This window comes from Panulirus ornatus, chromosome 55 (genome assembly GCF_036320965.1).
Source record: "Panulirus ornatus isolate Po-2019 chromosome 55, ASM3632096v1, whole genome shotgun sequence".
Classification (NCBI taxonomy): Eukaryota; Metazoa; Arthropoda; class Malacostraca; order Decapoda; family Palinuridae; genus Panulirus; species Panulirus ornatus.
Genome location: NC_092278.1, coordinates 16,537,661 through 16,561,807, shown reverse-complemented (window position 1 = coordinate 16,561,807; position 24,147 = coordinate 16,537,661). Strand labels below are relative to the sequence as shown.

The 24,147-nt window shown below is 38.8% G+C and overlaps 1 protein-coding gene across 15 annotated transcripts in view; it reads right to left on the bottom strand.

Moving 5' to 3' along the window:
- Positions 1-24,147, bottom strand: part of Rab3-GEF (Rab3 GDP-GTP exchange factor) — a 356,394-nt gene that overhangs the window by 248,304 nt on the left and 83,943 nt on the right. For 14 of the 15 annotated variants that reach the window (XM_071692889.1, XM_071692877.1, XM_071692876.1 and 11 more), the window contains exons 12-14: positions 19,899-19,919; positions 14,880-14,994; positions 13,395-13,597 (exon numbers count right to left, since the gene is read on the bottom strand). In XM_071692889.1, coding sequence (XP_071548990.1) covers positions 13,395-13,597; positions 14,880-14,994; positions 19,899-19,919 — 339 coding nt within the window. The remainder of the gene's footprint in view (positions 1-13,394; positions 13,598-14,879; positions 14,995-19,898; positions 19,920-24,147) is intronic. The other variant, XM_071692881.1, reaches the window with a different exon arrangement.

Below are 24,147 nucleotides of genomic sequence, written 5' to 3'. Positions count from 1 at the left end.
ATTCGTTCACACTCAGTCTCTAGCTGTCATGCAATAATGCCCAAAACCACAGCTCCCTTTCCACATCCAGGCCCCACACAACTTTCCATGGTTTACCCCAGATGCTTCACATGCCCTGATTCAATCCACTGACAGCACGTCAACCCCGGTATACCACATCGATCCAATTCACTCTATTCCTTGCCCTCCTTTCACCCTCCTGCATGTTCAGGCCCTGATCACTCAAAATCTTTTTCACTCCATCTTTCCACCTCCAATTTGGTCTCCCACTTCTCCTCGTTCCCTCCACCTCCGACACATATATCCTCTTGGTCAATCTTTCCTCACTCATTCTCTCCATGTGCCCAAACCATTTCAAAACACCCTCTTCTGCTCTCTCAACCATGCTCTTTTTATTTCCACACATCTCTCTCACCCTTACATTAGTTACTCAATCAAACCACCTCACACCACACATTGTCCTCAAACATCTCATTTCCAGCACATCCATCCTCCTGCGCACAACTCTATCCATAGCCCACGCCTTGCAATCATACAACATTGTTGGAACCACTATCCCTTCAAACATACCCATTTTTGCTTTCCGAGATAATGTTCTCGACTTCCACACATTCTTCAAGGCTCCCAGAATTTTCGCCCCCTCCCCCACCCTATGATTCACTTCCGCTTCCATGGTTCCATCTGCTGCCAGATCCACTCCCAGATATCTAAAACACTTTACTTCCTCAAGTTTTTCTCCATTCAAACTTACCTCCCAATTGACTTGACCCTCAACCTTACTGTACCTAATAACCCTGCTCTTATTCACATTTACTCTTAACTTTCTTCTTTCACACACTTTACCAAACTCAGTCACCAGCTTCTGCAGTTTCTCACATGAATCAGCCACCAGCACTGTATCATCAGTGAACAACAACTGACTCACTTCCCAAGCTCTCTCATCCACAACAGACTTCATACTTGCCCCGCTTTCCAAAACTCTTGCATTTACCTCCCTAACAATCCCATCCATAAACAAATTAAACAACCATGGAGACATCACACACCCCTGCCACAAACCTACATTCACTGAGAACCAATCACGTTCCTCTCTTCCTACACGTACACATGCCTTACATCCTCGATAAAAGCTTTTCACTGCTTCTAACAACTTGCCTCCCACACCATATATTCTTAACACCTTCCACAGAGCATCTCTATCAACTCTATCATATGCCTTCTCCAGATCCATAAATGCTACATACAAATCCATTTGCTTTTCTAAGTATTTCTCACATACATTCTTCAAAGCAAACACCTGATCCACACATCCTCTACCACTTCTGAAACCACACTGCTCTTCCCCAATCTGATGCTCTGTACATGCCTTCACCCTCTCAATCAATACCCTCCCATATAATTTACCAGGAATACTCAACAAACTTATACCTCTGTAATTTGAGCACTCACTCTTATCCCCTTTGCCTTTGTACAATGGCACTATGCACGCATTCCGCCAATCCTCAGGCACCTCACCATGAGTCATACATACATTAAATAACCTTACCAACCAGTCAACAATACAGTCACCCCCCTTTTTAATAGATTCCACTGCAATACCATCCAAACCTGCTGCCTTGCCGGCTTTCATCTTCCGCAAAGCTTTTACTACCTCTTCTCTGTTTACCAAATCATTTTCCCTAACCCTCTCACTTTGCACACCACCTCGACCAAAACACCCTATATCTGCCACTCTATCATCAAACACATTCAACAAACCTTCAAAATACTCACTCCATCTCCTTCTCACATCACCACTACTTGTTATCACCTCCCCATTAGCCCCCTTCACTGAAGTTCCCATTTGCTCCCTTGTCTTACGCACTTTATTTACCACCTTCGAAAACATCTTTTTATTCTCCCTAAAATATAATGATACTCTCTCACCCCAACTCTCATTTGCCCTCTTTTTCACCTTTTGCACCTTTCTCTTGACCTCCTGTCTCTTTCTTTTATACCTCTCCCACTCAAATGCATTTTTCCCTGCAAAAATCGTCCAAATGCCTCTCTCTTCTCTTTCACTAATAATCTTACTTCTTCATCCCACCACTCACTACCCTTTCTAATCAACCCACCTCCCACGCTTCTCATGCCACAAGCATCTTTTGCGCACTCCATCACTGATTTCCTAAATACATCCCATTCCTCCCCCACTCCCCTTACTTCCATTGTTCTCACCTTTTTCCATTCTGTTTTTAATATATCAAATAATTCAGAAAGAAGAAAGCTGAGAGTAAATGTGAATAAGAGTAAGGTTATTAGGTACAGTAGGGTTGAGGGACAAGTCAATTGGGAGGTAAGCTTGAATGGAGAAAAACTGGAGGAAGTGAAGTGTTTTACATATCTGGGAGTGAATCATAGGGTAGGGGAGTGGGCAAAAGTTCTGGGAGCGCTGAAAAATGTGTGGAAGTTGAGAATGTTATCTTAGAAAGCAAAAATGGGCATGCTTGAAGGAATAGTGGTTCTAACAATGTTATATGGTTGCGAGGTGTGGGCTATGGATAGAGTTGTGCGGAGGAGGGTGGATGTGCTGCAAATGAGATGTTTGAGGACAATATGTGGTGTGAGGTGGTTTGATTGAGTAAGTAATGAAAAGGTAAGAGAGTTGTGTGGTAATAAAAAGAGTGTGGTTGAGAGAGCAGAAGAGGGTGTATTGAAATAGTTTGGTCACATGGAGAGAATGAGAGAGGAAAGATTGACAAAGAGGATATATGTGTCAGAAGTGGAGGGAACGAGGAGAAGTGGGAGACCAAACTGGAAGTGGAAAAATGGAGTGAAAAAGATTTTGAGTGATCAGGGCCTGAACATGCAGGAGGGTGAAAGGCGTGCAAGAAATAGAGTGAATTGGAAAGATGTGGTATACCAGGGTCAACGTGCTGTCAATGGATTGAAGTGAAGTGTTTTACATATCTGGGAGTGAATCATAGGGTAGGGGAGGGGGCAAAAGTTCTGGGAGCGCTGAAAAATGTGTGGAAGTTGAGAATGTTATCTTAGAAAGCAAAAATGGGTATGCTTGAAGGAATAGTGGTTCTAACAATGTTATATGGTTGCGAGGTGTGGGCTATGTATAGAGTTGTGCGGAGGAGGGTGGATGTGCTGGAAATGAGATGTTTGAGGACAAAATGTGGTGTGAAGTGGTTTGATCGAGTAAATAATGAAAGGGTAAGAGAGTTGTGTAGTAATAAAAAGAGTGTGGTTGAGAGAGCAGAAGAGGGTGTATTGAAATAGTTTGGTCACATGGAGAGAATGAGAGAGGAAAGATTGACAAAGAGGATATATGTGTCAGAAGTGGAGGGAACGAGGAGAAGTGGGAGACCAAACTGGAAGTGGAAAAATGGAGTGAAAAAGATTTTGAGTGATCAGGGCCTGAACATTCAGGAGGGTGAAAGGCGTGCAAGAAATACAGTGAATTGGAAAGATGTGGTATACCAGGGTCAACATGCTGTCAATGGATTGAACCAGGGCATGTGAGGCGTCTGGGGTAAACCATGTAAAGTTTTGTGGGGCCTGGGTGTGTAAAGGGAGCTGTGGTTTCAGTGCATTATACATGACAGCTAGAGACTGAGTGTGAACAAATGGGGTCTTTGTTGTCTTTTCCTAGCGCTACCTCACGCACATGCGGGGGGTTCCATTTCATGGGTGGCGGGGTGGCAACGGGAATAAATAAGGGCAGACAGTATGAATTATGTACATGTGTATATATGCATGTCTGTGTGTATATATATGTATATGTTGAGATGTATAGGTATGGACATGTGCGCGTGTGGACATGTATGTATATACATGTGTATGTGGGTGGGTTGGGCCATTCTTTCGTCTGTTTCCTTGCGCTACCTTGCTAATGCGGGAGACAGCAGCAAAGTATAATAAATAAACAATTCAGAAATTGTTATATTCCAAAATATTTTTTATTTTCTTTTTAAGCATATTCACCATTTCCCAAGTTATCGAGGTAGCATCAGGAAAAAGGAACTGAGGCTCACAGGGAAAATCCTCACTTGGCCCCCTTCTCTGTTCCTTCACTTGGAAAAGTTTAAAACTGGAGGGGAGGATTTCCAGCCCCCCTCTTCCTTCCCTTTTAGGTGCCTTCTATGATACGCAGGGAATACAAGGGTAGAATTCTTTCTCCCCTACCTCAGGGATATCCTATATATTTGTTAATATTTTACAGAAGAAATATCAATATATGTAACCAAATGAGCAAATGACATTGCAACCTTTCATAAGTACCACCTTGGACATGCCCTTACTCAGCCTCATGCACAACTCCATCTTCATTTCGAACCTTAAAACACTCCTCTCATGCCTTGTGCGGGATGTAAATGGCTTCAAGTGGCTGTCAGGCAACTGCTGATGATGCTTGAAAGTTGAAAGGGGCCACTGTCCAAAACAATAATCAAGGGTGCACAAAGTACACAAATATGCAAGACCAGCACATAATATCATGCTAGAATGCACATGGGAGATGGTAACAATCACCAACACTATAAAACACTGGGTGGCAGCTACACTAATTGCTGCAGTCTGATGCATGTGCAATTTGAAATATTCCTATCTTTTTTAATTTTTCTATTTTTCTTATTTAAGATAATAAAGGTTTTGTTGGCTCCTATTAAGGATAACAGAGGTTTCACAGTAATCGAGTACACCCTCTCCGTGACATACATCTGAATTTTGTTCCGACCGACTGGTCGTATCATGTCAGACGCATGTCACCAAGGAATGTAGAATTCATATAGCTGTACAGCATTAATTTCAATTCTACTAAGTTTCTATCATGATTATCTCATCTTTTATTAACCAGCTTTATCATATGATTCTGTAGTTTCTTCTTATCTTTTATTCAAGATTCTTTCTTTCATATTTCATCATCTTTATTTTCTAATTCACATTCTTTTATTCTGGTTGTATACAAAGATGGTCATAAGTAGGGGATCAGGTGTAACCAGAAACCCTCAGGAAACCTGATATTTTATCCCTAGCTCCAGGATGAAGCTCTTAGTTGTCAATGGTGGGTACCAGTAGAAGGGCTGAATATAATTGTGCCCTGTGTTTAGAGATATATATACCATGCTTACATAGGCATAGGCACATTGATGTACATAATGCAGAAGTCACATAAAAATCTTAAAATTTTCATAACTGTAAAGGGAGTTCAAGCAATGTGGCCCCAGAAAAGCAGAAATCCCTCCCCATACTGTAATAATAGGTATATGTAAATATATAAAGCTGAACCTCAATTAAGAAGGCATTAAGTTCCAATGTACTGTTTTTGCTAAGTAAAGCTTCATTAAGTGAAGCATACTTTCTCACAAAAATCTATCTATTACGTGAGAGATGCATTCTAGGCCAAGCATTTTGGAGGACCTTTAGGAATTGTTGAGATTCAATAAACATGAACATCGCACAAACAGACAGCATTAAGAAATAAACAGAAATATTGTATCTGTACAAGAAATTGGAACAATCACTATGTCATGCAGACAACATGCGATGATTGGGGAAACTGAAGCTTCTTATCTCGTTTTCACTTTAGTCTTAATTTACTGCCATTTTATCAACAGATGAATCTATGGTAAGCAGACCTTAGTTTTTTAAGCTGAGGACATGGGTAAATGAATTCCCTAAACGCAGTCATCTTGCATCAAGAGGTCCTAGGATGTGGATGAACATAATTCTTTAGCGTCCTATGCATTTTCAACTCACAGGTGATGACTCTACCTTTTCGAAGGTGGCATTTATGCTAAGTTTGTTAAAGATAGGAGAGTGGAGCATATCTGTAAACCATCATCCTTTGTAATACTAAGCATCAATACTTAGTATCAAGTGTAAATCATTTTCTTTTTTCCTGAGATGCTCACACTAACCAGAACTTGCTTTAAAATTTTCATAAGTAAATGATCTAGCCTTTAGAGACTCCCAACCTTCTCTTCAGTTACTGCTATACTTAAAGGGATTCACATCTAATACTCAGTAATTTTTCCAATTTCATCATCATCAAAGTACACAAATGCTGCAATCTCATTGCTGTTCATAATTTACAAGCATTTTAGATAAGATATTTTAACAAATTAACTGTAGATGGGGAGTATAAGTTAAGTCTTTGAATTAGTCACCCCTGGTTCAAGGTGAAAAGTACACCTATTAATGCTTGTAGCGACATCCCATGTACTGATACCACACAGTACAGCCTAAATTATTTCCATACGCTGGTCAATATATGCAGAGATAACAAAGAAGCCTTCCTGAGATGCACCCTCACATTATGTAATAATTTGTGAAACAGTATACTCTTACACAATAATGAATATTAGTACTGAAAACCCTTAATAATCATAGAGTGGATATCATGACTGCCATGGATAACCATATGTTGAATGTAGTTTCATCAAAACAGAAGCTCATCAGGTGAGCACCATGTGCAGTAGAAGACTGCCGATGCATGCCTTGGGGCAATGATGTTGGTGTAGTCAGTAAATGCTTCTGGAACTTAACATTTCAGTGCCAAGGGTTCAAGCACTCTAAAGTGTAAATGCCAGTGTAGCTTGTAGGTGCAGTGTAGCTAGACTGATGGATGCAAGAGCAATCACTACAGGCAAGCTCTGTGGCAAGACTGATGCTTTGACAAAAGACTGGAACACACACTCAGCACTGTAGAGTTGAACGCTTTAAATCATGGGTGCTGGCTTGGCTCGTAGGCATATTGCAGCCAGCTTGGAGGGGCAGAATAGCACAAGGTTGCTCCACTGGAGATGAAATGAACTGCTTGATATTTATGCTCCAGCCATACATAAAACCAATGGTTACATGATGGGACAGTGGTGCCATCATCAACCATCTTCAAGAATTTTAAAACATTGGCTTCTGTCATGTGCATGTGCTTGCTCTATAGAATACTAAGACTGATTCCACAGGTTGACCCAAAAAGGTAAAACAATATTCTATAATTAGGTATCTAGTAATTCACATGCATAAATACATACAAGTGTGGAGGCACTTGCTAGGTCATGAGAGGAAGGTGTAGTTCTAAAAATGTGAAAGAGGGTATATGCTTCTTTTTTTTTTTTTTTTTTTTTTTTTTGCCGCTGTCTCCCGCGTTTGCGAGGTAGCGCAAGGAAACAGACGAAAGAAATGGCCCAACCCACCCCCATACACATGTATATACATACGTCCACACACGCAAATATACATACCTACACAGCTTTCCATGGTTTACCCCAGACGCTTCACATGCCCCGATTCAATCCACTGACAGCACGTCAACCCCGGTATACCACATCGCTCCAATTCACTCTATTCCTTGCCCTCCTTTCACCCTCCTGCATGTTCAGGCCCCGATCTCACAAAATCTTTTTCACTCCATCTTTCCACCTCCAATTTGGTCTCCCTCTTCTCCTCGTTCCCTCCACCTCCGACACATATATCCTCTTGGTCAATCTTTCCTCACTCATTCTCTCCATGTGCCCAAACCATTTCAAAACACCCTCTTCTGCTCTCTCAACCACGCTCTTTTTATTTCCACACATCTCTCTCACCCTTACGTTACTTACTCGATCAAACCACCTCACACCACACATTGTCCTCAAACATCTCATTTCCAGCACATCCATCCTCCTGCACACAACTCTATCCATAGCCCACGCCTCGCAACCATACAACATTGTTGGAACCACTATTCCTTCAAACATACCCATTTTTGATTTCTGAGATAATGTTCTCGACTTCCACACATTCTTCAAGGCTCCCAGAATTTTCGCCCCCTCCCCCACCCTATGATCCACTTCCGCTTCCATGGTTCCATCCGCTGCCAGATCCACTCCCAGATATCTAAAACACTTCACTTCCTCCAGTTTTTCTCCATTCAAACTCACCTCCCAATTGACTTGACCCTCAACCCTACTGTACCTAATAACCTTGCTCTTATTCACATTTACTCTTAACTTTCTTCTTTCACACACTTTACCAAACTCAGTCACCAGCTTCTGCAGTTTCTCACATGAATCAGCCACCAGCACTGTATCATCAGCGAACAACAACTGACTCACTTCCCAAGCTCTCTCATCCCCAACTGACTTCATACTTGCCTCTCTTTCCAAAACTCTTGCATTCACCTCCCTAACAACCCCGTCCATAAACAAATCAAACAACCATGGAGACATCACATACCCCTGCCGCAAACCTACATTCACTGAGAACCAGTCACTTTCCTCTCTTCCTACACGTACACATGCCTTACATCCTCGATAAAAACTTTTCACTGCTTCTAACAACTTGCCTCCCACACCATATATTCTTAATACCTTCCACAGAGCATCTCTATCAACTCTATCATATGCCTTCTCCAGATCCATAAATGCTACATACAAATCCATTTGCTTTTCTAAGTATTTCTCACATACATTCTTCAAAGCAAACACCTGATCCACACATCCTCTACCACTTCTGAAACCACACTGCTCTTCCCCAATCTGATGCTCTGTACATGCCTTCACCCTCTCAATCAATACCCTCCCATATAATTTACCAGGAATACTCAACAAACTTATACCTCTGTAATTTGAGCACTCACTCTTATCCCCTTTGCCTTTGTACAATGGCACTATGCACGCATTCCGCCAATCCTCAGGCACCTCATCGTGAGTCATACATACATTAAATAACCATACCAACCAGTCAACAATACAGTCACCCCCTTTTTTAATAAATTCCACTGCAATACCATCCAAACCTGCTGCCTTGCCGGCTTTCATCTTCCGCAAAGCTTTTACTACCTCTTCTCTGTTTACCAAATCATTTTCCCTAACCCTCTCACTTTGCACACCACCTCGACCAAAACACCCTATATCTGCCACTCTATCATCAAACACATTCAACAAACCTTCAAAATACTCACTCCATCTCCTTCCCAACATCACCACTACTTGTTATCACCTCCCCCTTTTTGCGCCCTTCACTGAAGCCCATTTGCTCCCTTGTCTTAGCACTTTTTTTAAAATTTCCTTCCAAAACATTTTATTTTTTCTCCCTAAAAATTTAATGATACTCTCTCACCCCAACTCGATTTGCCCTTTTTTTCACCTCTTGCACCTTTCTCTTGACCTCCTTCTCTTTTTTTTTATACTCTCCCACTCTTTTTGTTTTTTTCCCTGCAAAAATCGTCCAAAGCCCTCTTTTCCCTTTTTCCCACTAAAAATTTTACTTTTTCCACCCCACCCCCTCACACCCTTTCTAATCAACCACCTCCCATTTTCTTCTCATGCCACAAGCATCTTTTGCCAACCCATCCTGTTTCCCTAAATACTTTCCCTTTCCCTTTCCCCCACTCCCCTTATTTTCCATTGTTCTCCCCTTTTCCCCCTTCCCTTTTAACCCCAGTTCCCCCCTGGAACTTCCCACCAATCTTTTTTCCCCCAAGCCCCACTTACCCCTCACCACCCTTTTCCCCCCCCAAAAAAAATTTCACTCTTTTTTCTGAAAACCCATACAAATCTTAAAATTTAGCCTCCACAAGAAAAGGGAACCAGACATCCCTCCATTTGCACCTTCAGAAACATTAACATCCAAAAGTTTCTCTTTCGGCCCCTTTTTAAATTAACACAAACCAAAACGCTCTCGGGCCATCTCTCCTACTTCAAAAAGTATACTTAGTATATCTCGTTTTTAAACCAGGTATTCCCAATAAATCAAGTCCTTTTTCAGCACATAAATCTACAAGCTCTTAAACCATTTTCCATTTCCCAAACCCAACCCTTTTTGAAAACCCCCACATTTTTAAAAACCCAAAATTTTCCCCCAAAATTTTTGTTTTTTTTTTTTTTTTTTTTTTTTTTTTTGGTTTTTTTTTTTTTTTTTTTTTTTTTTTTGTTTTTTTTTTTTTTGTTTTTTTTTTTTTTGTTTTTTTTTTTTTTTTTTTTTTTTTTTTTTTTTTTTTTTTTTTTTTTGCCGCGTCCCCCCGCGTTTGCGAGGTAGCGCAAGGAAACAGACAAAAAAAGGGCCCAACCCACCCCCATACACAGTAATACAAACTTTCCAAAACACCCCAAATATACATACCTCCCCAACAGCTTTCCATGGTTTTTCCCCCGACGCTTCACATGCCCCGATTCAAACCACTGCAGGGACGTCAACCCCGGTAACCCCATGCTCCAATTCACTCTAAAATTTTTTTTCCCTCCTTTTACCCCCTGCATGTTCAAGGCCCCCATCCACAAAATCTTTTTTCACCCATCTTTCCACCTCCAATTTGGGTCTCCCTCTTCCCCCTCGTTCCCTCCACCTCCGACACATAAAAAACCCTTGGCAATCTTTCCCCCACTCATCTCTCCATGTTAACCAAACCCTTTCAAAACACCCTCTTCTGCTTTTCTAACCACGCTCCCTTTTTTTTCCACACAAACTCTCTTTTTCCCCTTCCCTTACTTTACTCGATCAAAAACCCCCTCACACCACAAAATTTCCTTTTTAAAAATTTTTATTTTTCCCGCACATCCATCCTCCTGGGGGCCCCAACTCTATCCATCCCATGCCTCGCAAAAACCCTAACCCAAAATTGTTGGGAAACCCCAAATTCCTTTAAACATACCCATTTTTTTTTTTCCGGATAATGGGTTTTCGCTTCCACACATTCTTCAAGGCTCCCCGAAATTTTTTTCGCCCCCTCCCCCACCCTATGAACCACTTCCGCTTCCATGGGTTTTCCCTCCCCCTCCAAAATTTCCCCCCCAATATCTAAAACACTTCACTTTTTCCCCCAGTTTTTTTTCCCCTTCAAAAAATCACCTCCCAATTACTTGACCCTCAACCCTACGTAAAACCCAATAACCTTGCCTTATTCACAAATTTTCTCTTAAAATTTCTTTTTCCCCACACTTTACCAAACTCAGTCCCCCAGCTTCTGCAGTTTCTCACATGAATCAGCCACCAGCACTGTATCATCAGCGAACAACAACTGACTCACTTCCCAAGCTCTCTCATCCCCAACTGACTTCATACTTGCCTCTCTTTCCAAAACTCTTGCATTCACCTCCCTAACAACCCCGTCCATAAACAAATCAAACAACCATGGAGACATCACATACCCCTGCCGCAAACCTACATTCACTGAGAACCAGTCACTTTCCTCTCTTCCAACACGTACACATGCCTTACATCCTCGATAAAAACTTTTCACTGCTTCTAACAACTTGCCTCCCACACCATATATTCTTAATACCTTCCACAGAGCATCTCTATCAACTCTATCATATGCCTTCTCCAGATCCATAAATGCTACATACAAATCCATTTGCTTTTCTAAGTATTTCTCACATACATTCTTCAAAGCAAACACCTGATCCACACATCCTCTACCACTTCTGAAACCACACTGCTCTTCCCCAATCTGATGCTCTGTACATGCCTTCACCCTCTCAATCAATACCCTCCCATATAATTTACCAGGAATACTCAACAAACTTATACCTCTGTAATTTGAGCACTCACTCTTATCCCCTTTGCCTTTGTACAATGGCACTATGCACGCATTCCGCCAATCCTCAGGCACCTCATCGTGAGTCATACATACATTAAATAACCATACCAACCAGTCAACAATACAGTCACCCCCTTTTTTAATAAATTCCACTGCAATACCATCCAAACCTGCTGCCTTGCCGGCTTTCATCTTCCGCAAAGCTTTTACTACCTCTTCTCTGTTTACCAAATCATTTTCCCTAACCCTCTCACTTTGCACACCACCTCGACCAAAACACCCTATATCTGCCACTCTATCATCAAACACATTCAACAAACCTTCAAAATACTCACTCCATCTCCTTCTCACATCACCACTACTTGTTATCACCTCCCCATTTGCGCCCTTCACTGAAGTTCCCATTTGCTCCCTTGTCTTATGCACTTTATTTACCTCCTTCCAAAACATCTTTTTATTCTCCCTAAAATTTAATGATACTCTCTCACCCCAACTCTCATTTGCCCTTTTTTTCACCTCTTGCACCTTTCTCTTGACCTCCTGTCTCTTTCTTTTATACGTCTCCCACTCAACTGCATTTTTTTCCCTGCAAAAATCGTCCAAATGCCTCTCTCTTCTCTTTCACTAATACTCTTACTTCTTCATCCCACCACTCACTACCCTTTCTAATCAACCCACCTCCCACTCTTCTCATGCCACAAGCATCTTTTGCGCAATCCATCACTGATTCCCTAAATACATCCCATTCCTCCCCCACTCCCCTTACTTCCATTGTTCTCACCTTTTTCCATTCTGTACTCAGTCTCTCCTGGTACTTCCTCACACAAGTCTCCTTCCCAAGCTCACTTACTCTCACCACCCTCTTCACCCCAACATTCAGTCTTTTTTTCTGAAAACCCATACAAATCTTCACCTTAGCCTCCACAAGATAATGATCAGACATCCCTCCAGTTGCACCTCTCAGCACATTAACATCCAAAAGTCTCTCTTTCGCGCGCCTGTCAATTAACACGTAATCCAATAACGCTCTCTGGCCATCTCTCCTACTTACATAAGTATACTTATGTATATCTCGCTTTTTAAACCAGGTATTCCCAATCATCAGTCCTTTTTCAGCACATAAATCTACAAGCTCTTCACCATTTCCATTTACAACACTGAACACCCCATGTATACCAATTATTCCCTCAACTGCCACATTACTCACCTTTGCATTCAAATCACCCATCACTATAACCCGGTCTCGTGCATCAAAACCACTAACACACTCATTCAGCTGCTCCCAAAACACTTGCCTCTCATGATCTTTCTTCTCATGTCCAGGTGCATATGCACCAATAATCACCCATCTCTCTCCATCAACTTTCAGTTTTACCCATATTAATCGAGAATTTACTTTCTTACATTCTATCACGTACTCCCACAACTCCTGTTTCAGGAGTACTGCTACTCCTTCCCTTGCTCTTGTCCTCTCACTAACCCCTGACTTTACTCCCAAGACGTTCCCAAACCACTCTTCCCCTTCACCCTTGAGCTTCGTTTCACTCAGAGCCAAAACATCCAGGTTCCTTTCCTCAAACATACTACCTATCTCTCCTTTTTTCACATCTTGGTTACATCCACACACATTTAGGCACCCCAATCTGAGCCTTCGAGGAGTATGAGCACTCCCCGCGTGACTCCTTCTTCTGTTTCCCATTTTAGAAAGTTAAAAAAATACAAGGAGGGGAGGATTTCTGGCCCCCCGCTCCCGATAGAGGGAGCTGTGCCTTTATTTAAGAAAAGTGATAAGAAAATCACACAGAATCACAAGCACGCCTGTAATATGTTTTTCAACATCTCATAATACATGTTCATTGATGATGAAACATACCAACAGACTTACCTGTGTGCGGGCAAACATACTGAGGAAAGGTGTGGCCCTGGGTCTGGATCTCAAGAAGGAGTTAATCTGGAAAGCTACCACAGGTCTTGGGTACAAGCGTAGAGTGCGTGTATGTTCCGTGAAATTGGCAAGAATATTTTGCGAGTTGAAGAATCGAACCATTGCAACTCTTGTGGCAATGTCAACCGAATCTACATCATTACCTAAAATGAAAAATGTGCTGACTGTCACATATAAGAATAATTTTCAGAACACAAAAACAGTTACAGTAATGTTAAAAATCATATATAATGCAAAAGAGGTCTGTAATACTTTTCCAATTCTTGAACATATCACTATGATCAGAAAACTCATTCAACAGCACGCAAAGATACTAAAATCACTGCCAATGGAACACACTTTTAATTCTGAACAACAAAGTTCAAGTTACTCATGACTGGGAAAGAAAAAGGAGAGAAAAATGTTCTCTTGTGGTAGGGGACTAGTGACTCATGTAATCTTTGTTTCAATTTCTTCAAAGTTGAATCATCCTATCTCTAGAGCTAGAGTTTACCTGTTGCTCTAAACTATATCTAAAATAATCAAAATTCCTCTACTGAATAAGTCAGAAAAAAATTAAACACTAATAGCGGTCATGGCAGCATTTGTCATTACGTAGGTTAAAATTTCAGTACTGCACATCTTAAATATCAAATGTGCAAAGAATAATATTTTCACAAAATGCCAAAAGATTTGGACCAGTTGCCCAACATGTAGAGGGTAATCATTTCCTAGAAGATGAACCACCAAAGTCACAAGTAGGTATCAACTCCATTAGAATGTAACATTGATTCACATTGTTTACGATCTACTATACAGTACTGTGCTTTAAAGAAGACCTCTCTGGGATATATCTTTCTGGATCTACATCTATACAAAATACTGATTATCTACCAGCTGTGGCAATATGCAAATCTAAAAATGGTGAAAAAATTCAAAACATTAATGTCTCCTATACTTCATGCAAGGCTGTTTGTCAAAATGAGTGTATACCAAACAACCCCAGTATGTGATTGTCCTTCTAACTTACCTCCATGTGCCTGGAAACTGAAACTGAGTCTTCCTCTAATATTATATTCAAAATCACTCTTCAGGGTCTCCATACATGTGAATATGACAACCAGCTATTTTCATCACAGGAACTCCATAAATCTTGTTTGTTATATTTCATAGTAGGGTGAGCATGGGGCATTTTCTTAGCACAGATATCTGGATAACTGAGCCTTACTGATATTTCTATCTGCTGGTTAAAAGAGACATCTAGCATATATGCATGTTTTTGGTCATCACAAGAACTATTGGTTCCTTCAAATGCAGGTATGAAAATAAGGCTGCAGAGACTGCAGGACTATGATCATCCTGAATGCCTGCACATGGTCTGGGAATAGCACCTAAGGGTTAACAGAGGTAAATATAGAAATTAAAAGTATAGTATAAAACACAAACCATATATGAAAGGGTTGTAGTGAGTAGCTGGGGACTGGTGTTGCTGAGCCTTCTCCCTCTGTATCTCCTCCATGCTCCTGGCTGGAGGTGGCTGAGGAGACATGCTCGCTAAAGCCTGAGTGCCAAAGAAAATGATTAAAACACATCAGTAAAGAATGATAGAAAAGAAGGTGAAAGGGATTCCATGTCTTCACTCCCATTTGAAATGATTGTTAGGATAACTGTATTGCCCAAGAAATAGCATTAGTATTAGAAATATATGAATAAAACATATGCAGTCCACTTAGAATGCTTTTACTTACTTATAAAGCAAATATTGAAAAATCTCATTGAAAAAGTTATCATTTCTTCCAACATACAACTATATGGGTTTGGTTTCTACAGATACCCAATGAAAAAGTGAAATTCAAGTTATGATCTTAAATAATATCTAGTTTGAATTCATTTGAGCTGAAAGTAGACACATAAATAAAAAAAAATTAATATTGATTTAAATCTATTCAAATGTACTCTGCATAGAAAACATTCCTACCAAAAAGCACCCTTGGTTCATCAATGAGGACAAGCTGGACCAAAACTAATCCACCAAAAAACAATAAATACTATACAAACACATTCAGAAGAGTAGCTTTTGAATTCAAAACCAATACTGTTGATGGATCAATTGCCTGAAAATCTTATCACAACATTATTGCTGTCATCCCTAAAATGAACCATGCTACAAACTACAGCCAAAGTGATTCTACTTCTTGAGATACATGTGACAGTGAAAATATGGGTAACTGTATTAAGCAATTACACCTTCTTTAGTCAGGCATATCTTCAGCTTTCATGCAAAAGCTTCCTTAAAATGACTGGATGCATATCTATCATAGCAGTGAATGTGCTGCTCCAAATTACTCATTCCCTAAAAGCCCTGAATACAGAACTCAGATCAGTGACTGCTGACAAGCCATATAGAATACAGTACAACCCTGGCAGCTGACTGCAAGTGTGCAAATGAGCTATTTACAGTCTAGTTTTCAAAAATTCCAGACATATTAAGTAAGGGATTAGTGAATTTGAAAACAATTACTGGCAACTCAGATAATATTTCTACGTCCTATGCCCACATTAATGTTCACACTTAGCTGGACAGTACCACCTATCCAAATGCCTCTCATTACAGACTCCTTTCACTACACCTATCTTATACCTGTAAAAGAATCCTGTATTAGCTCAAAGCACCAATGAACACAATACTAATTACTTTAAAATCTTTATCAGCTGGATGTAACATCTTAAAGTAGCCTATATATTATGTTTTACAATACCAGATAAGGAACACACTGTAAAATAAAGCCTATCCCAAGAAACTGGGCATCTCTGCTCTTATGCATGACCAAGGTTGAACCCCCCCATAATTAATTTACCTAGAAAGTGCACATATGCACCTAACCTACCACATGTGAATGAGAAAGGAGTTAAAAATCAGAGACTGATGATTACATTTGAATTCATACCAACCCTTAGTATTTAGTTCTAGGCTAATTCAGTGCAATCATTTTGTCTCTCAACTATGACTACTATAACTTACTACAATAACTTTGTCGCTAAAAGGCAACTTTGCAATTACTTTGTCCCTTACAGGTAAGAGTTTCCTTTCGAACTCACTTCACTGCAAAACATGTGGCAGGCTAGTGATTCCGAACAATGGTGTATATATGCAATTATACTTACTATTCATTACGTTTAGACAACTGTACTCACTAATCATAAAAGCGTTTTTAATAGTAACCAGCATGAAATGGGTAAAAGCATACCCTAGTCATGGCCATCTTGAATTAAATGTACAGGAAAACAGTGACTATGAAAAAATGCCCATCATGGCCATCTTGTAAACAAAAAAGAATATTCTCCATGAACAGAAAACACAGTCTGAATTAGAAGAAGCTATTCTTTTCCTTAAGTGAGATTTTTTTTTCCTAACGACAATCACATCCCCATCTTTCTGGTTTGTAAGAGTGACATGCTTCTATGTGACTACCTGGGGTAATTAATTTTTGTGACAGGTTCAGGGATGGCTACATGGTTATAAAACAAATAAAAAAAGGTATGCTTTCAAAACTCTGGGCTCTGTCTGCAAAAAATCAAAAGTTGTACACAGGGTTGGTTTGGCTATAGTTTCTTCTTCTGGAAGAAAATTTATGGTCCAGCTTACCTGCATTGACAGAAAAAGGATATCTTTTGGATACACCATTCTCTCAATATAAAAGACAACAGCTTTTCCTCTACTGCGCACTCATTTCATTGTTCTTTGAAACTAATACAACTAAATGTCCCCCAAGAAGAAACCTCTACCCTAACAGTCTTGCGATATCAGACTGTCAGCTTTTAGAGTATATGATGCTGGAAGTTCAATACAGTGAAAATTTACCATACTTAGAGTCAAAACCCAAGTACCAATATTAATAAGGTTTAGTTACAATGACAGATGAGTAAGCTTTATGTTAAAAAAGAGTGCTGATTACTCTGGGAGTTAAAGGGATAACTATTCCCTAAGCTGATATTCTTACAGTCCTTTAACTCTATTGTAACAAGAATTCACATTTGCTTAATCAATAAGCCAAGAGTTCAACAGACTAAAATCTGTGTAAGCCAAAAGAAAAAAATGGTCGTTAGGCCAAATAAGAAGTCCTAATCAGAGAATGTCATATATGCAAAATATGTGTGCAGCATAGCATTTGGCAGTTCAATATATACCCTACATGTATAAATGATGGTCAACTCATGCATTCATGCACTTTCTTTAGCAATAATGAAAACAACAATATAAGATATTGCACCTTAAAATGCAAATAAGGAAATATGTACATGACATTAAATTTTTTAATGAATTTCAAAGTAAATGTTCCTTAATGGTACATGCTCTTTTTTTGTTTTTTCCTTCATCAATTGATTAGTAAACAAAACTCTGAAAAAAAAAAATCATTGGAGAATGCAGTAAAGTACTGTATAACTGACTACTTTATATACCTGAAATGTACGTTACAGAACTTTTTCATGACAAAATGAGAACACGCCAATAATAATCAAAGACAGCACAAGCTTTTCATACAGTACATGACATCTGTGACTCAGCACAGTAGTTGTTAAGATTTCCATAAAACTAGAGTGAGTGCCATTGAAATTTAGCCCTAAAGTAAATTCTAATGATTTTTCTAGTGCATTTCTAGTTAATTTCTACATTATCTCAATAATCACTCATGGAACACAAACAAATCTAGTTCCACATCTTGTATGACATGGGAGGATCATATATTTGCTTTCCATGAAGTAAGGGTTTGGTAAAGTATTTTAAAATCGTCCCAGAGATCTTTTTATACAGAAGAATGTCATCAATCTATGAAAATCCAAAGACAGACTACAGCTGCAACAACGTGCACATGGCATTAAATATTTACTGCTGAGTATGTCAGTTAATAAACCCAATCATTTATCAGGACAAAAAATAATGCCAAATCTTCATGTATGATATCCAGAATCCTAATCAACTGAACAATAGCATATATTTTCCAGTACACTTGTTGACTTCATCTACTGATATGAATGGGTCTATTAAGCAGCATCCAGTGTCACACCATCATACACCAGCAATTCTTAAAAACAGTAAGTTTCTGAAAGCATATTCATATTAAGACTGTATACAACTACTGTGATGAATTTTTTTACTGTATCCAATGTATGGTTGGATATAAAGGCTCTCAAATGTGACAAACATAGGAAGACTATTGCTTTGAGAATTTTGCCAAACTTACTTGTTATATGATTCTAATAATAAGAGTTTATTCACAGTGTATTTTTAAGACAAAAAAAATGTTACAAAATTAAATACAGTAAACTCTCAATTATGTGCACATCTTCAATTTTTTTATTACTGCAGCTAAAACAATGATGAAGATGACAGAAACTTCCCTCCCCACAGTCTTTCACAAATGCTAACAGTATTTCATCAGCTTCTATTCAGAAACCTATAAAAGAATGAAATATAATACAGTATTCCAGAATTACAATAGAATAAAAAAAAATATCATCTGGAAAATGTCAAATACATTATTATTAAGTACCATGGCCAAAGTGAGATGATAGAAAAGTACTGTATATAAAGTATAGAGTTTGATGCATTTGCCCTGACCTCAAAGGTCTTTAAGTTATGAACTAGATTAAGCTCCAGGTTAAACCATTTCATAAGTGGCATAACTAAGGCAAAATACAAATTATAGTCAAGGGTATTGTGCCATTCAATTCTTAAAATGCAAGGAAACAAATGCATACTGTGTATGGTTTAATCCATCATAAGTAAGGTCAGCTACAGTGTGACTCCCAATGGTGGACAGACAGACGATAAACGGGGAACTGACAATAGATGGACTGACAAATGATGGATGAACGACGGAAACATGAAGGATGATAACAATAAAAATGGATATAGCTACCCCTAAAATATGATGGTAAATCCTCAAGTGATTCTTAAGGTGAAGTACTTACCAAGTAATTGAAAACAGGAGACAGGAGAATAATTGGTTCAAGATTTTCCTCAAAACAATGTAAGAAGCCAAAGGGTGTTAACATCACTGACAGTAATGCTGTCAGCCCTCTTCCTTTTGAATATTCATATTTACTGGTAACAGGTCTTTTAAACTTGCAAATCAAATGAGCTATGTGAGAAAAAATTATATTTTCTGTCCAGTTTTGGTATAGAATTTGATATCCAGCTGCTTTCAAAGGAACAGAATATTTTGTGAATAACCCATAACAACAGTTTTTCTGCAGACAAACAATGGTAGGTTCAACAAATGCAAATAATTGAGAATTTACTGTATAATGCACTATATAATATGTATAAAAAATAAAATGAAATAGTAAATAACACATAGGGCAATCTCAAGCAAGACTCTCCTGTCAAAGGGAGGAAAACAATGATAGATCACTTAAAAGTCATTAAACTCTGGAACTACGTGTCAACCACTCATGACAAACCTCATCCATAGATTTTATAGCCTGTAGGTGGAGCCGCATGGAAACAATGGGAAGGAACAGAAGAAAAAAAATAACAGTGAATACAATAAATGAGATGGTTTTTGGAACAACAGGGAGAAACATGAAGGGGATTCAGACATAACATGAAAATTACTCCTGATCACTCTCCTCAGTACTTTTGTAATCTTACACCTTAAAAAATGCTATTCAAATAACTTTTAGAATATCTGATAATGCACCTCTTCATCTGATATGCAGATTCTATTTATAATGATGCGAGTAAATCAGTGCATTACTGTATGCTTAAATCATCAAATCCATACTAATAATCATTAATAATATATATATTTAAGATAAAAGAATTTATGTTATAGATTAAAAATAGAGTTTTCTGTTCAATTTCCAAGTTAGAATTATAATTAGTCTCCAACACCATTATAAAATACAATAATTGCATAAAATAAAAAAAAAATATATACTGATATAGTATAAGATGCAAAGGAAAATGTTCTAAGTAACATGAAACAGCCTATCAGATGTACACATGCATAATGTACACCAACACAGACCAAAGATGGCCAATTCATTCTTAGCAACAAAGACCTGCACAAGTCAACATTTTCACAATTTCAACAAAACAATACAGTAAGTGAAAACAAAATATGACCTTGAAATACAATGAAATCTTACTGAAATGACATGCAAGTCCTCAACCATCTATATCTATAATACCTAAACTAAGTAAAGCCATGAAATTTTACTAGGATCATCCCACTCAGTCTTACACTAAAGAGAGTCATAACAAAAATGAAAGTCAGGGCATGCGCACTGATACCACATAATGAATGTGGGGTAGCAAAAGAATACACCCCTATCACAGAGGAGAATGCTAACATAAACTTTCACTGGTATTGCAGTGAAGAAAACAATAACACTAAAGTATGGTTTTGCTAACTTGTTAGAGAGTAAAGGTACTAAGGAGCACCTATACTACTGTAAGGCAATGTGAAGAAATGTCAATCAACCTATCTACTAGTGTGCCATTTTTTTGTATCAAATGTGGGACGGCACTGGCAAAGTTTCCATCAAAACCCTGAGTCATCATCAATTGCAATAAATTCTAGTGTTTGTCAAAGGCTACAATCAAATACATAATGTTGGTGTTGATGTAAATATGAGTGAAGAAGTTTCCTTCTAATTATACCACATAAAATGAAGGTAGAGTAAAACCCCAGGACAACAAAAGTCAGCATGAGAAATCTAAGTAAATGAAATAAGCATGTGATTACCTATTTGCACATCATGGCAAGGGACTTTCTACACTACTGAGTTCCTGTCTCTTGAACCTGCCTTCAAGTAAAACAATTTATTTTAATACAATTTTTCTACACTAATTCTTGACTTGTTCCATTTTTTCACTTCTAGATTTCCTCAGTTGCATTTCTTCACATCTTTTCTTACTAATTTCATGCACACTTTCTATTTCCTTTAATTGAACTTTCTCTCAGTTCTGGGGGACTGCTTGAACCTGATAAGGTCAAATTCATTAAAACATGTAAAAATTGTAATCAAGGCTCCCCACTTCCTTCTCTTCTAGTACAGACAAATCTATAGGTACAATTCTTTCACTTCAGCTCAACTCCCTTATTCAAATATAATCTTTGCTGCATAATACTGGCCCTTTCCAAGCAAATATGTTTCCCTCCTCAAATGGGGTGAACAAACTGCTGATGTTCATTGGTTTTTAGGTCTAATAAACCACTGTAATACATGTTGCTATGTTTTTCTGAATGATACCTTATCCATGTGCCTGAAAGTTGTTTTCACAGTGACCAATATAAAATTTACTCTATAACTTCCAGAAAGCTCTTCTCTCTAAATATGTTCTCGGTAAGTTCTGGCAGATTTAGCAAACAAGCAACACATACATTCTTGGATGCCCCAGCTCTCAACAAGTGCCACAGGTTACCTAATCACTTCTTCTCTTACACACAAGGTATGTCTGTTATTTTGGGGCGAGTATCATTCTTGACAAAACAAACATATATCCAATCTTAATGCCCCTTGGACTCTTATTAGACAAATTATTGGCGATTCCATCATACAACCCTCTCATCATTCAAACTTATTCATTTCTTTACTCATTTACCTACCTGAACGAAGCATAACTCCAAAATGAAATCACTTTGTGGAGTCCAATTCCTCCCCCCCCCCCCCCCCCCCCCCCCCCCACACACACACACACACACACACACACACACACACACACACACACACACACACACACACACACACAAACATTTACAGGCACTTAAGTTGTGCTTGCCTCGACTGCTATATAATACAAGCCCATCTCAACACCAACCTATTTGAATACTTAAGTATGCATGAATGCAAATATGTATCTGTATGGTACAGGGAGGAGTTCTACAACTGTAGGACCCCATCTCTTGAACAGATGTGTCTTAACCAATTTTCTCTTGGTGCTTCTGCCCACCTTTTATCTGTTTAGTCTAAGTACTGAGTCTTGGCAGTATGAGTCTAACACTAATCACATATGTCTGTGCCTTATAAATCATGTAAAATATGAATAAGTGCCTCATACATGTAGGTGCAATCAAAATGTATTCATGGCAGTCTATGGAGTACTGCACTCACCTCTACCACCTCTTATCCCACCCATCACCACCCTTACCTGTGTACTTTTCCTCTTTTCCCCTGCCAACTAACAGTAAGTACAACCTTTATATTACAGGCGTTATTCAATGATACAATTTTTCACAAACAAGTTTTTCAGCAACAACTGCAAGTGTGCATGATAACCAAAGCAGCCTATCACTTACTATTCATTTCAGTTATATACAGTGATAATAACAACAATCTAACTGTGTTTCAAGTATTATTCTAACAGCATGAAAAACAATCATAGTAATAGAGAGCCGCTCCTTCAACAAAGATCATTCCCATACAGTCTGTTATTCCGGAGTTTTACTCTATATGTATGAGAGAGAGAGAGAGAGAGAGAGAGAGAGAGAGAGACAGAGAGAGACAGAGAGAGACAGAGAGAGACAGAGAGAGACAGAGAGAGACAGAGACAGAGACAGAGACAGAGACAGAGACAGAGACAGAGAGAGACAGAGAGACAGAGAGACAGAGAGACAGAGACAGAGAGAAACAGAGACAGAGAGAGACAGAGACAGAGAGAGACAGAGACAGAGAGAGACAGAGACAGAGAGAGACAGAGACAGAGACAGAGAGAGACAGAGACAGAGACAGAGAGAGACAGAGACAGAGACAGAGACTGAGACAGAGAGACAGAGACTGAGACAGAGAGACAGAGACTGAGACAGAGAGAGACAGAGACAGAGACAGAGAGACCCTCAATCTTACATTCCTGCCCCAAGACCTTTTCCTGTGGGGTATTTCATATTGCTCAGGATGCTAGCCAGGTTCACGAGGTGGGACCACAGAAGAGAAGTCCAATGATAATATGTTTTTATCTTTGTGTGGTGAATATAAGACCAGTGAAGAATAAAAAGTTTACTGTAAAAGTTACATTATGGGCATAGGAGGTCTTGCGATATGATGAAGCAGTGTTTGTAATGTTGGAGAGAGAGAGAGAGAGAGGTGCATCTCAGCTTAACCCTTTCACTATGCAATTCATTTTCAGGCTGATTCCCAGAGAGTATCAATCCTCTGCCCAAAAATAAACATACATCTATATATCCTTTTTTATTCACTTTTCATCATACAAAGAAGTTGTAATTTCTATGTCTGGTATTAATGCTCCTTGCCAACCATATCAGCTAGTGAAAAAGATAGAATTCAAATAAGAAGAAATACTAAGAAAAAATAGTTAAGTTTCCACTACATGTTAAAAGTACCTCAAAAGAAATATCATGTTAGATTGTGGAAAATAATAACAAGAACATAAAAATTTAGAAAAATATAGCAATAATTATCCACAAAATATAAAAGTATCTAAATGACCTTAAGTGTCATTCTTGACATATTGAAAGAAAGCTTTATTTCTTGTCTCTGACATAAATATGATTTAAAACCTCAACAGACAATGAAAAATAATGATTTCCAGCACCATATATACTTGAACAACCTGCAACCTTAAGTAGCTGCCAACCCAATCTTTCTGACCAAAGTATCCTCACTTCATTATAACAACTGACCTCAATTTTTCAAAGATTCGAGAAAGTTAAAGTGACTGAAGAGAGAGATGCTTACTTATCAAACG